General features: G+C 42.8%; 1 protein-coding gene across 1 annotated transcript in view; it reads right to left on the reverse strand.

The window, feature by feature from the left end:
* The window catches only part of LOC124805119 (epoxide hydrolase 4-like), a 71,214-nt gene that overhangs the window by 30,623 nt on the left and 25,346 nt on the right, over window positions 1–15,245 (reverse strand). Inside the window, exons 2-3 of the mRNA XM_047265572.1 lie at window positions 5,469–5,593; window positions 3,513–3,625 (exon numbers count right to left, since the gene is read on the reverse strand). Of these exons, the coding sequence (XP_047121528.1) occupies window positions 3,513–3,625; window positions 5,469–5,593 (238 nt within the window). The remainder of the gene's footprint in view (window positions 1–3,512; window positions 3,626–5,468; window positions 5,594–15,245) is intronic.

Below are 15,245 nucleotides of genomic sequence, written 5' to 3' on the forward strand. Positions count from 1 at the left end.
CAGTTATGTGAGACAGCATTTCCAACATCTGCTGGTTTTGGTATACAAACGGATGTCATCATTCTTGCACATGGAGAAAAATGTACAGTACTATCCTTCATGTATGTGGCACTGTTATGATCAACTGCGAGTGTGGAGAGAAGGTCAGAAGTCATTCCTTGTACTTCCTAAGCATCTAGGCAGAAGATTGGCGGGCGTCTCGATGTGGAGTCAGGTCTGGTAGCATATGGCAGACTGTTACTGGAAAAGTCTGGGGAAAACTGTCACAGCACACATCTTTGCATGGGGTCAGGGCTGGCAGACATATGGGGAGATTATAGCAGCAGCTGTCTGAGGTAGAATGTCGTGGATAAGGAGGCTGGCGGCAGATCGCAGTTGGGTTCTAAGCTCGTAAGACATGGACACAACATCTGCAATCTACAGCAGTTGGTGCGGTCTCACAAGATCATTGTAATAACGTAATTGTAAGAACTCTTTTCATGTCTTGTGCGACCTGGAGCATATTTGTAACTTCCTGAAAATTAAGTGCTGCTACATACATGCCCTTAAAGGTGTTATTTGTTAGATTGCATTAAAATGTTCTTAAATGCTTGAATTATTATACCAAGCAACATGCTACTGTTCAAAACACGTCAAAGGAGCTATCTCACAATTTTAAGCTCGGATTTTTCGAAAAATTTGCCGGTATTTTTACACTGGACTATCTCCACTGATACATTATACAGTGCTGTGTTGGTGGATCTATACACAAACCATGGAGGTAGCCATCTTGGTTTGTGAAGTCATAAAGTTCGCCATCTTGGGTTTCATCTTTCTGATCCTGTGAACTTCTACCATCCTTGGATTTATATCTTGGGACAATCTGGCAACCATGCAGCCAAGCCTCGTATCCACAACCTACAGGATCTTTTTTTTTTTCTTTTTATCAATCACACTTACTCATCTGATGCGGACCATCACGAATTCTTCTCGTGTACCAATCGCTATGCCTCAGTGTTGCGCCGTGCCGAGTGGATGTGTGGTTTGAGGCACCATGTGACGGATTGCGCGGCCCCTCCCGACGGAGGTTCGAGTCCTCCCTGGGGCATGGGTGTGTGTGTCGTTCATATCATAAGTCAGTTTAAGTTAGTTTAAGTAGTGTGTAAGTCTAGGAACTGATGACTTCAGCAGTTTGGTCTCTTAGGAATTCACACAATTGAACATTCAGTGTAGCACTTGCAACCTAAGTCCTCAATTATTTGATGGATGCATTCCAATTTCTGTCCCCCTCTACAGTTTTATGGTTCAAATGGCTCTGAGCACTGGTCATCAGTCCCCTAGAACTTAGAACTACTTAAACGTAACTAACCTAAGAACATCACACACATCCATGCCCGAGGCAGGATTCGAACCTGCAATCGTAACGGTCGCGCGGTTGCAGACTAAAGCGCCTAGAACCGCTCGGCCACACCGGCAGAACTACAGTTTTATGCTCTACAACTCTCTAGTACAATGGAATAATTAACAGATGTCTTATCATCTGTCCCTTCTTCTTGTCAGTGTTTTCCAAAACACTAATTTCCTCCCCGATTCTGTGGAGAACATCCTTATTCCTTCCCCTTTCAGTCTACCTAATTTTCAACATTCGTCTGTAGCACCATATCTCAGATGCTTTGATCCTCTAGTGTTCCGGTTTTCCTACAGTCCATGTTGTATTACTATACAATACTGTGTTGCAAACATACATTCCCAGGAATTTTTTCCTCAAATTAAGGTCTATGTTTGATGCTAGTAGACTTCTCTAGTTCAAGAATGCCCTTTTGCCAGTGCTAATCTGCATTTCACGTCCTCCTTTCTGCGTCCATAATCGTTTATTTTACTGCCTAGGTGGCAGAATTGCTTAACTTTGTCTAATTCAAGACCCCAAATACTGGTATCAAATTTTGCACTGTTAAGGTCGCTGATATTTCTCATTACTTTCGTATTTCTTCGATTTGCTCCCGATCCATATTCTGTACACATTAGACTGTTCGTTCCAGTCGACTGTGGATAGCAATGTCATCAGTGAATCTATTCATTGATATCATCTTGAATTTTAATCGCACTCTTGAATCTTTCTTTTCTTCCCATATTTCTTTCATCGATGTATGAGTGTACGGTGAAAGCGAAAGAATACATCCCTGTCTTACACCCTTTTTAATCCGAGCACTTGGTCTTCCACTCTTACTTTTCCCTTTTGGTTCTTGTGTGTGCTGTATATTATTCGCCTTTCCCTATAGCTTACCCCCCCCCCCCCTCCTTCTCTCAAAATTTCGATCATCTTGCATAATTTTACATTTTCGAACGAGTTTTCCAGGTCGACAATTCTTAAGAACGTGCCTGATTTTTCCTTTGTGTTCTTCGATTACCAACCACAACATCAGAACTGTGCCTTTGCTACAGCTAAACTAATCGTCATCTAACAGATTCTCAGTTTTCTGTTCGATTCTCTTGTATGTTATTCTTGTCAGCAACTTGGATGCATGAGATGTTAAGCTGATTGTGGGCTAATACTCGCACTTGTCGGTTCTTGATATCTTCGGAATTGTGTAGATGATCTTTTAAACAACAGCCTACTCTTTATCATTACTGGATTGTGATATGAGTCTATATCTGCTACCATGTAACCTTAAAATACAAAATATGAATTCGGAATCAGTGTATGATCATAACGTAATCTAACTGGATGAAACCTAACGGGTACTACGTCCCGTATCTCCCGACCTTTTCCAAGTATATCTCATCCTCTTGTGATTCTTGAACAGAGTATTCGCTGTTATTACTTGAAATTTGTCGTAGAACTCATTTGGTCTTTCTTCTCTCTCATTTCTACCACCAAGCCCACATTCTTCCGTAGCCCTTTGTTCTTCTCCTTCCCTAACAACCGCATTCCAATTCCCCATGACTACTAGATTTTCATCTGCTTTTACGTACTGCATTACTCGTCAGTATATCCCTATACTTTTTCTCTCTCTTCTTCTTCTGCTTGCGACGCTGGCACTTATACATGTATACCTGAACTATTGTTGTCGGTGTTGGTTTTCTGTCGATTCTGATGAGAAATGCCGTATAGTATGCTGTGTATCCTTGTTTTGTGCTGGGCAATTAATGTGATAAACATTTCTGTAGACCCTTCAGATATATTGTTGTATCAATGTTATAATGAAATACGTTGAGATTTTTACTCTGCAGAGGAATGTTCGCTGATATGAAACTTCCTGGCAGATTAAAATTGTATGCCGGACCGAGACTCGAACTCGGAATCTTTGCCCGCGAAAGGCAAAGGTTCCGAATTCGAGTCTCGGTCCGGCACACAGTTTTAATCTGCCAGGAAGTTTCATTAAATACGTTGTTTGAAGCATTGTTTAGTGCTATTCTGGTAAGGCAAAGCATGAAAGACTTTTCTTACAACTAAAGACACAAGACGACACAAAAGTAACGGAGGCAATTTGTGACGGCACAGCTTTGGAATAAAAAGCACTCCCGTAGCTTACCTAGAGCTTGCACGAGGTTCCTTATATCCTCGACAAGCAGGTCGATCTTATAGTTCTGTTTACCCTCTGGCTTGTCGGAGTCTCCAAACCCTCTCATATCCATTGCAACTGTCCTGTTAGAGAAGAATACGGGGAGATCAGTCAAGAAGAAAACAACCAAAATCAAAGTTGAAGAGTAAAATTACAAAACAAAATTGCTTTGGCTATTAGTTAAGTATTTCACAAAGAAAATTATATTTCTTGAGATTGTCGTATTTATATCTATTTACAACTAAATATACACACCCAAGGCCACAGTACAGTGCATAGTGGTAGATAAATAGTACTGATATTATCGACTTTCTTTTCTATTCGCTTACTCTATGTGTCCTCACTTGTTTCATATTATTCTCATGATTGCTAGCCAGGTATACGACAGTGGCAGCACAATTGTCGCACTGTCTTCTTCAAATACAGGTTCACAAAATTTAGCCAGCAGGTCTTCCGGAGGACTGCGTCGTCTTTCTTTGAAGCATTTCCTCTACGCTAATATTGATTTTACGTTATCGTTCCATTTTATATAACTTAATAGTATCACGTCTAAATACTTATACCATGTGAAGTGCTCGAAACGTTCACCACTAATCTTGTAATCACATACAGTCGGGTTCTTCCTCTTTGTTGTAGGCACTACCTTAACGGTGTCCAAATCTGATGAGAACTGCCACTGATAACTGTCGAAATTTTGTCCGAGCCTGTCTCCAGTTCCTTGCAATCGTCCAACGACTGCTTTCCTGTATATAACACCTTCGCCAGGGAACATTTAATAGTGCCGCTGATCCTCTCTGACAAATCGTTTGTGTAATTTAAAAATTTAGAGGTCCTATTCCGTTTCCTTGAGGCGCACCCAATGCTACTTTCGTTTCTGAGGGACATTCGCTGTCCAGTGTAACGTACTGGGTTTCATTACGTAAATGTTCCTCGATCAAATGACACATTTACGAAGATATCCCATACGAGCGTATATTGGTTGGTAACGTATAGGTGTGATAAAGTGTCGAAGGCCTTCCGGAAATGTAAGAAGCCGGAATCCATCTGTTCACCTATGTCTCTCGTTTGGAAGGTGTTGTTTACCAATACAAGAAACAGTGTTACGCAAGAGTGGTTTTATCTGAACCCTTGCTGATTGCTTGAGGGTTGCTGGTTTACCTTCCAGGATTCTATAACAGACTGAAGTCTGCGATACTGTGTAATTCTGTGCGCCGATTTTTCACCCTTTTTGTAAACAGGGTGTGACTTGTCCTCTTTTCCAGTCGCAAAGAGCCGCAGAAAATTCTCAGTGATCTGGGAAGAGAGCTGTTTCTGCGGCGTATTCAACGTAAAATTTTACTGGAATTCCGTCGGGGCCTTGTGCATTGTTCGCTTTAAGTGGTGTGAATGACTTTTAAATACGATTCAAATTCAGTGGAATATCTGATGCAATACGTATTAATGAGGAAATCGATAATAATGTTTGCATTTCTTACCGTCTAATTAGTCAAAACGAAGGAATTTTAGCAAGAGTTATTTAGAGGTAACTTTGTGTCACGGTTAGAGTAGAGTGGAGTGTCTGGCGATAAGCGCAATGGCTGTTTGGGATATTTCTGTTCTGTATCATAGATAAAGACACGTGCAGCTGATCTTAAGATAATCGTGAAGTATCTCCCCACTTCAGTCAGGTACGATGCACTACTGATACTATCACACACTTTTCTACACTTTTATTGTATTGAGAATAAATATTAGGGTTATTTTTAAAGGAAACTTTTACAGTAACAAGAAAATTCAATTCCTGCCCGTGCCTATAAAACCTTCTTTGATCTTGAACTGATAATACTGATAAACGTTTCTGAAATTCAAGAAGTTTTTCATTAACGTCTCAGGAACAACTCTGCAAAAATATTCACCTATGGTGTCATAGTGATATTTTCACCTTACCAGTAGTCTCCCGAGAATTCCTTGATCTGATGTCTCCATGAGTACCAAAACTCTGGGTAGCCATGGACGAATAACATCAGCGGGTGCGATTTATCTCCTTTCTCAACGTAATGTATTTTCAAGTCCTGCAAAAGAAGATATTCATCAGCGTAAGAGAGCATCACGGAATAAAGTAGAATTATTAGGAGTTTTACATGTCTCGATCTGGGACGCAAGACAAAGGTATCCATAGTGGATTGTGTATTAAGTTTAGTTGGGAAACGTTTATACCAACTTGTAAGAAAGAATAGAATGCTCAATATTTGTAGCATATATGTGACACCGTCGATCACGTAATATTCATGAAGGGCGTCATTGAGTCGTAATTGTCGTTGTGGATCCAGGATGATGTATTTGTGTTGAATCATTTGAAGACAATGGAACCCTATTTCTAAGTACCAATATTCTTGTTACCGTAAACCGGATATACTTCGATAGATTTTCAGATTGCCGGCTGGTGTAGCCGAGCGGTTCTAGGCGCTTCAGTTTGGAACCGCGCGACCGCAACGGTCGCAGGTTCGAATCCTGCCTCGGGCATGGATGTGTGTGATGTCCTTAGGTTAGTTAGGTTTAAGTAGTTCTAAGTTCTAGGGGACTGATGACCTCAGATGTTAAGTCCCATAGTGCTCAGAGCCATTTGAACCATTTGAACCATTTTCAGATTCAACTGTGATTATCGTGACTGTCTTTTAACTTCTGTGATAGTTATGTTAGTGAACATTGGGGCTTGTGTGAAAGGATTACATACTAATTAATACAACATATTTTATAAAATTCAGAGAAAGTAATAAAAATTATGGGTGGTCAAAGTTACCATAGATTTGGGGACACGTTGACTGGCCTATACTTTCACCACAAGTGTCAACTACTATTCCATTTGTGATTAATATTTCAAAAGCGTAATGAAACTTCGACCACCCAGAAACGAATATAGTGATCTAAAAATTTGTTAAGTGCTCTATTGAGCCTCATAAAAGCTTTCACCACAATTGTCAACTACGATTCCAATTGCTGTGAATATTTCAAAAACACAATGAAACTTTGAGGACCCAGAAATAAATACATTGATTTATTAAGCCCCATAAAAGAAAAAAAACCTAGTACAGTACATAAATCAAAGAGTATGATCCATTATCAGAATTATAAGGATAATGAAAGATACTAGTATGGAGTACCACAAACATAGCTCCAGTTTTAGTTGAGCATAATACCATCAGTTTCTTCCATCTTAATCCTAAATCCTCGTTTCAAAACATACGGTGCAATTAGAACTAAGGTTAATCATGCTGTACTTAATGAATCAACATCTGGTTCTTGTGGGCCAAACAAACTTCATCACTTGTTTCTGGAGATATTTGACATTATATGTTATATCTGAATCACAACAGCTTGCAGTTTGAGCAATATATGACTGACATTTGTTTTGCTTAGTTGTAGGCATGTTAACGCTTACAAATGAGCCTTCGTCTGTACACCGACGGTTAATGTTTGTATTCCTTAATTCCACACTCATTAGCATCAACACAGTTTAATAAGCTGAGTATCTGTAATCCTGGGTAACAATGGCCAGTGGTCAAAGTAAGGTCAGAGTAACCCCAAAACAGAAAAATCACGCACATCACCACATAAATTGTAATACAGTGGCAGATATATGCATGCGAACAAATAACTAATCAGTGGTCTATTTTCAAAATTGATCTAGTAACATACGTGATATAGTTGAAAACACCGAAGGCTTTGCAGTTAAATGATATCGGTGCATTTTGCACACCCAGGTTTTAATAGACTGTTTCATGTACAATTTTAAGTCTTAAAACAGGTTCGCCAACTTCAGTGCAAGAAAATCGGCCCTACATGGAGCCGTCTAGCGTATACTGATGGAACTTTATCACAACTTAAACACCCAACTGAGAGTCACCAGATAGCTGTAAAACCTCTGGTGTGTAAGTGGTCAAAGTGACCACGGTGGACAAAGTACACCCTGCTTACGGCACTCTTCTTTCCAAATGAAAATAATTGAAATCTGCTTTCGCAGGACGGAGAGGATCAGGTTATGGTTGTGGAAAAGGACCAAAATCAGTTACTGTTAGTTGCACAAAACACACAAACTTTATTTTCCTAAAAACACTTAATTACACATGCCCTTAAAAGGATTCAAAACAATATGGCTGAAATCCAGAACACAAGCTATTAAAATTGCTTTAAGGAATACATGCGGCTGAGGCCTTTCCTAAAATAAAAAAAAGTTACGTAAATACTCGGCTGAAGGCCGCACACTGGATATAGAGCAAAAATTTCTTAAAAAATTAGTTTAAACAAAGAATCTTTAGAATGTGGCTGAAGGCCTTATCTAAAAAAAAAAATATTTCACGTAAAAGCTCGGCTGAAGACCATATACTGAACACCGAACAACTCAAGGCTTAAGGCCTGGATAACAAAGATTTCAAATGGAACGAAATCTCCTTTTTAAAATTACTTTTAAACAAATCAATCTTGAAAGCTTAGTTTAAGTCGGCTGAAGGCCTTATTTTAAAATTAAACCAACTAAATTGATAGGCAGCTGAAGGCCTCGCACAGTACTTGAGACAAAAAAATCACCATCTAAAAACAACAGAACAGTGGTATTCAGAAGTGTTCCAAGGGTCGGCCTGAGGAGGCAGCTCTAACATAAGTTTAGGTGAGACAGGCAGCCAAGAATAAGATTAAGTAATCAGATGGCAACCCGATCCAGGGACGACTGGAGGACCGACCAACAACCTAATAAATTCCCTTCCGCCGACCAACGGCACGAAAACAGAAAATATCAGTCGAGGACGAAGATATTGGCAACACTACGTCTTCAAAATTGGCGTCTAAAAACAGCCAAGACACAATAACCACTCAAAAATATGAACAACACTAAAGGCTGTCGAACTACTCGCGGTAAAGGACAGCATCAACACGGCGAGGAAAAACACACTGCGGAACACTACGCTAATGACCCTGCCGCGGAGACTTCCTCGCTGCTCTGTCCCAACGTACCGACTGTCTACCCCAGTACGCAGACAGCATTAACATAACTGCTCAGTCGAAATTACACAAGCTAGACACAGTTCCACGAAAACACTTCGACAAGAACTCAAACAATCGTAAAAGCAATCACTGTGTAACAACAAGGGCGAATGACAAGTCGACACACACAGAGAAGCCGAAGCGGTCAGCGACTAAATATACGTGGTCTGATGAGACGACCGACCGAACGATCAAGCAAGGTCGTCGCCACTCAAGTCATGTGTGTCATCAACGGTCGGGCGAGTTTTGGGCTGTCCGGACCTCACAGAAGCTCCATGCTGACTCACCTCCATGTCTGTTCGGAAGTCGGAAACACGGCGACTCGGGCACACTGGCACGGACCCAACCATGCAGAGGTAGCACTTGCCTGTTGGCCACCCGTCATCTCTGCACAAGGAAGGAACCGACCCACGTCCGGCAAGACGACCAACTGACGAGGCCCAGAAACGATAAGAAGACCAAATACACGTCGCCCGATGAGACGACCGACCGAACGATCAACCAACGGTCGTTCCCGCTTCAGTCTCCTTCCGTCGGACAGTACACGTGTGTCGCCAGCGGTCGGCGAGTACCGGCTTTCCGCACCGCACTGGCGCTTCGTCCCGACTCACCTCCCGACACACGACGGGCCGGAAATACTAGCGGCAGTGCTCTTATCGATACGCACTGCTGCTGCCACTCAAGGGCAGGCAAGCCAGAAAATTAGTGACGCCAGTAAATCGAATAAGAAACGAGGCGACAGTTCCGTAAAGACAAGCTGTCAAGCAAGAAACGGCATGAACACGAGCCGCGCACGGCTCAATAATTGCATCTACTGTTCTTATTCTAGGAATCCTCACAGGACTTTCGCGACGTGTACTGCAGCCTACCTAGTACAGACGTTCTTCACTTGGAAAAGGCATGACAAAGTTTCTTACCGATATTTTGAGGTTTATTTCTGCCCTTCTCCATTCTTTCTTTGTCGCATTTATGAAAAAGAGTATATTTTCAATGATGCTTTTTTTCTGAATGTGCGGTTCTGGCTTAATAAATTTACTTTGCTCCGAACGACGGTATGTGGCCTTGGTGGTCTAGTGGGTAGCGCACTAGACTCCAGTCCTGGAGGTCCCCTGTTCAAACTCGAGTCGGCGGCGGGCATTTTTCCTCGTTCCACTCCCTGCAGTACGGCCTCAGGTCCATTCAGCCTGCTATGAAAATGAATTTGGGGGATGTTTTCCTGGGGAAAACAGAGCCGGGAGAGGCACCCGCCACTGCTCCGCCTCCTAGTGCCACGGCGGATATAAGGGCTGCAGTCTGGCTGATACTCTGCTATCACACTTGCGCCACAGACCTTGCCTTTACCTTTCGGGCGATGGCACTACAGGGTGTTTCTAAAATACATGTAAAACATGAGAAGGTCGTAACAGGCAACTATCACATAGCAACCCACGCCCGCAATCTTTAACATGCGGCGTTAGGCGTCATTTAACAGCGTCGCACGCTGCCGGGAAGATAGGCAAACAAGCTGCCATCACTTTTGACATGGTATGAAGCCTAAAGGCCACCTTCTTCAATTTCTTTGTGACATAAAGGTAAATAGTGAGGTGGGGTTGATGCTTCGTAATATTTATTTGCAAACAAGGAAACTGCTCGAAATTACGCCTTCCTGCTTCAACGCACGCCGTGTATTGCCACCTGAGTGATTGTTGCACTCTTTCAAACATCTGTGACGAAGTGGGGATTGCATCAGAGGCTACCATAATTCGCGCTGTCGGCTCTTCATCCGTCTCGATAGGTGTTTAATCAACAAAATACTTCAGGTTTTCCCAGACGAAAAATCAAGGGGCGTCAAGTCTGGGGAACGTGCAGCCTATGCCACCATATCATCGCTCCCTATCCAGTTTTCACCAAAGATCTAATCCAAATGATTTCGCATCGCATATGTGAAGAGCGCATATGCAGCAGCATCTTGGTACCATATGCACTGTCACACATTGAGTGGAATGTGTTCCAGTAACCCTGGCAGTGTTTCCGTTAAGAAGAATAATTTTCTGTTTGGGTTCAGTCGTCCGAGGAGTATCTACGGACCAGTCAGATTACTGCCTACCAAACCAAGCCCTGGCGTTGACTGCGAGGTGTGGATTTTCCGTTGCTCGCGTTTGTTGACTGTAGCTGTTGAACATACCTACCATTGTAAAGGATATGTCATCCGTTAAAGAGGACGACGGTTCAATCCTGCGTCCGGCCATCCTGATTTAGGTTTTCCGTGATTTCCCTAAATCGCTCCAGGCAAATGCCGCGATGGTTCCTTTGAAAGGGCACGGCCGACTTCCTTCCCTAATCCGATGAGACCGATGACCTTGCTGTTTGGTCTCTTCCCCCAAACAATCCAATCATCCGTTAAAAGTACAAAGTGCAGGAGTGGAATGGCACACTTGTACAAAACCCGTCGGCAGAAGTCAATGCGACGTGGAAAATCTTTTGAGTTCAGGCTGAAGGTGATAAGCGTGCAAATCATCTCCATTTGAATGGCTCACAGCCATTGCTTCAGCAACACTCCGCCAGCTTGTTGAGCGCCCGTTTGACAACAGTGCCAACTCGTCCTCTTCAAACTCGGGCGTACGTACTGCGCGTGGACGACCATGTCCGTCCGGTTTTCATAATTATATCACGAAAAAAATGCATCGGTTTTCGACTTAGGCCTTAAATGCACATATGCCATTACGATACCTTGTCAATGGACAACTTACGCCAACTACACCTGTCTCTCTTATGGATCAGTGGATGGCAGTAAACTTGTATGAATCTGGATCTCGACAATTCGGAAAGCGCTGAACGTACAACCGTTGAGCAGCGAGAGCATTTCCATTCCGCCGCTCCGTCAGCACAGTACATGTCTGACCTTTCCTCCCAAGAAAAGTGCTCCATTTCCCGTCCGCTCCGCACAGTACCAAACAAGTGTGTCTGCGTTTGTTGATACACTGACGCAGAGCGAACCAGACTCTGCAGTGTGCACAGGTGCCGCCTTCTCTCCGACATCGTATCAAAGAGGCATTTGCACTGCCGAACATGTTCGAGTCCCAACAAATGCCGACAGAAACTCCGCGGTGTTCTCCCGCCCGCAATACCTACTACCATTTCAAGTCGGTTGGCACCACGGCCTACCTTCCCGGCGGGGCCGTGACGCTGTTAAATGACGCCTAGTGCCGAATGCTTAGGGATGCGAATATTGGTTTTATAATCATTTTAGGAACATTTTCAAGAATTAATACAGCTGCATCTTATACCATTTGCAAGAAACGATATCAGATTTTATGATGCTGTAACCAAGAGCAACTGTTTTAGCGGTACCAGTACTCTTAGCAGTGGTACTGTAAGTGTGAAGACCAATATCTATACAGTGGTTATAGTAACGCTGCGATTAGTATTTGAGTGAGCTGAAAAATGGTGAGATTAAATAACTGTATCGCGTCAGTTTTCGGATCCCAGCTTCTCCTTGGGCTGTCATTCAAAACATAGCTCCTCTACTGTGCTCGGTGTAATCCTGTGGTAAATGTCTGCTAAACAGCTTGTGCAGATAAATTACTCACTCCCTTGAGACACCTGGGTGATAGCGTGTATCCTTCGTAAGGCTTCAATTCAGTGAGTAAGCGAGTCTACATTCACGCCATATCCAACTGAAGCCACCATTGATCATTACACACAGTAGACGTTGAAACTGGGGGAACGTTGATTGATAAACTTCACCTCATGTTCCAAACAGTCCCGTTTTCTATGGGTACGGCAGGAAAAACTTGGGAAAACGATGACGAAAAAAATAAAGCGAAATTGGCAGTTTTGAACGAAATAACGAGAAATCGTCGATTTTTGCGATATATGAAGAAATCGGCGTTTCTTACGATATATCGCGGAATTTGTCAATTCCTGTGTAAAAACAGTTGTAAATCTGAGGACGCTACTTTACGAATACTCGTAAATAATAGTTATTGACGGAAAAAAATGGTTCAAATGGCTCTGAGCACTAAGGGACTTAACATCTATGGTCATCAGTCGCCTAGAACTTAGAACTACTTAAACCTAACTAACCTAAGGACAGCACACAACACCCAGCCATCACGAGGCAGAGAAAATCCCTGACCCCGCCGGGAATCGAAACCGGGAACCCGGGCGTGGGAAGCGAGAACGCTACCGCACGACCACAAGATGCGGGCGACGGAAAAATAAACACCGAATTTGGAAAGAAAAGAACAACGACTTTGGCAAAAAGAAACACACAATTTGGCTAAAAACACCGAATTTTAAAAAAAGGCAATACCGAATTTGGCAAAAAACAATAACAACATGGAATTAAAAAGCAGTACAGCATTTGAAAAAAAAAGAACATCGAATTTGGAAAAAAACAGCACGAAATTTGGCAAAAAACAACACTGAATCTAGGAAAAGAAACACCAAATTTGTCAAAAACAACACTGATTTTTGTAAAAACAAAGCCGAATTTGTGAAGAAACAGTAACTCAGAATTCCCCCAAAAATTGCAAATCAGTATCTGGCAAAAACATAGTAACTCTGCACTTGCCAAAAATAAAGAAACTCCGAATTTGGCAATAAGACTAACTGCGGATTTTGGTAAAAAAAACCAGTAGCTTCGATTTTGGCAGAAATCTGAACTCCGAATCTGGCAAAAAGAGCAACTCTGAAATTGTAGTAAATTCAAATTCGGCAAAAACAGTTACTCCGAATTCAGCAAAAACAGTAATTCCAAACGCGGCAGAAACAGTAGCACCGAATTTGGTAAAGATATTATAACAGAATTTTGCAATGATATTAACACCAATTTTGGCAAAATTACAAGGCGTACTAGTTTGCTTCCGCCGTTTGCCGTTAGGTGGCGACAACGGTAAGTAGCGGTCGAAAGATCGCAGACGTCAGGCAATTAGCTTGGACCTCGGTCAACATAACCTCATTCAAACATTAGTCGATCTGCGTCTGCATCATAAAGTTGTTCTTGATTGAAAATGTGAGTTTACGAGCCTAATTCTCGTCATTTGCAGGAGGTGTTACTGTTTTGTTTACATGTGAAGAAAACAGCGGCTGAGTCTCATCGAATGGTCTCACGAACGTATGGTAAGGACGCTATTAGTGAAAGAACGTGTCGTAAGTGGTTTCAACGCTTCATGAACAGTGATTTTAACGTCGTAGACCGGCATAGTGGTGGAAGAGAGAATGTTTTCGAAGATGCAGAATTGGAGACATTGCTGTGTGAAGACTCGCGTCAAACTCAAGAAGAACTGTCACGATTAGTGGGAGTGACACAGCAAGCCTTTTCAAAACGTCTCAAGGCTGTGAGCATGATTCAGAACGAAGGAACTTCGGTCCCGTGTGAGCTGAAACCAAAGACGTTGAACGGCCTTTGTGTGTTTGTGAACAATTGCTTCAGAGGCAAAAACAGAAGGGATTTCCGCATCGCATTGTGACCGGGGACAAAATGGAAATGTCGTGTGGCTAGGGCCTCCCGTCGGGTAGACCGTTCGCCTGGTGCAGGTCTTTCGATTTGACGCCACTTCGGCGACCTGCGCGTCGATGGGGATGAAATGATGATGATTAGGACCGGGGACGAAAAATGGGTTCATTACGCTAACCTTAAACGCAAAAAAATCATGTGGATATCCCGGCCATGCTTCCACGTCGACGGCCAAACCGAATATTCACGCCTCCAAGATCATGCTCTGCATTTGGTGGTACCAGCTCGGCGTCGTGTACTAAGAGGTGTTAAAACCAAGTGAAACAATCACAGCTGCTCGTTATCGAACGCAACTAATGCGTTTGAGCAGAGCATTAAAAGACAAACGGCCGCAATACAGCGAGAGTCACGATAAAGTGATTTTGCAGCACGACAACGCTCGACCCCACGTTGCAAAAAAGGTCAAAACGTACATGGAAACGTTCAAATGGGAAGTCCTACCCCAACCGCCGTATTCTCCAGACATTGCTCCCTCTGACTATCGCCTGTTTAGATCAATGGCTGACCAATACTTCCGATCTCATGAAGAAGTCACAAATTGGATCGATTCGGATCGCTTCAAAAGATGAACAATTTTTTCGATGCGGGATTCGTACACTGCCCAAAAGATGGGAGAATGCAGCGGCCAGCGATGGAAAATACACTACTGGCCAATAATATTGCTTCACCAAGAAGAAATGCAGATGATAAACGGGTATTCATTGGACAAATATATTATACAAGAACTGACATGTGATTACATTTACACCCAATTTGGGTGCATAGAGCCTGAGAAATCAGTACCCACAACAACCACCGCTGGCCGTAATAACGGCCTTGATACGCCTGGGCTTAGAGTCAAACAGAGCTTGGATGGCGTGTACAAGTACAGCTGCCCATGCAGCTTCAACACGATATCACATTTCATCAAGAGTAGTGACTGGCGTATTGTGACGAGCCAGTTGCTCGGCCACCATTGACCAGACATTTTCAATTGGTGAGATATGTGGAGAATGTGCTGGCCAGGGCAGCAGTCGAACATTTTCTGTATCCAGAAATGCCCGTACAGGACCTGCAACATGCGGTCGTGCATTATCCTGCTGAAATGTAGTGTTTCGAAGAGATCGAATGAAGGATAGAGCCACGGATCGTAACACATCTGAAATGTAACGTCCACTGTTCAAAGTGTCGTCAGTGCGAACAAGAGG

Source organism: Schistocerca piceifrons, chromosome 7, assembly GCF_021461385.2.
Source record: "Schistocerca piceifrons isolate TAMUIC-IGC-003096 chromosome 7, iqSchPice1.1, whole genome shotgun sequence".
Taxonomy (NCBI): domain Eukaryota; kingdom Metazoa; phylum Arthropoda; class Insecta; order Orthoptera; family Acrididae; genus Schistocerca; species Schistocerca piceifrons.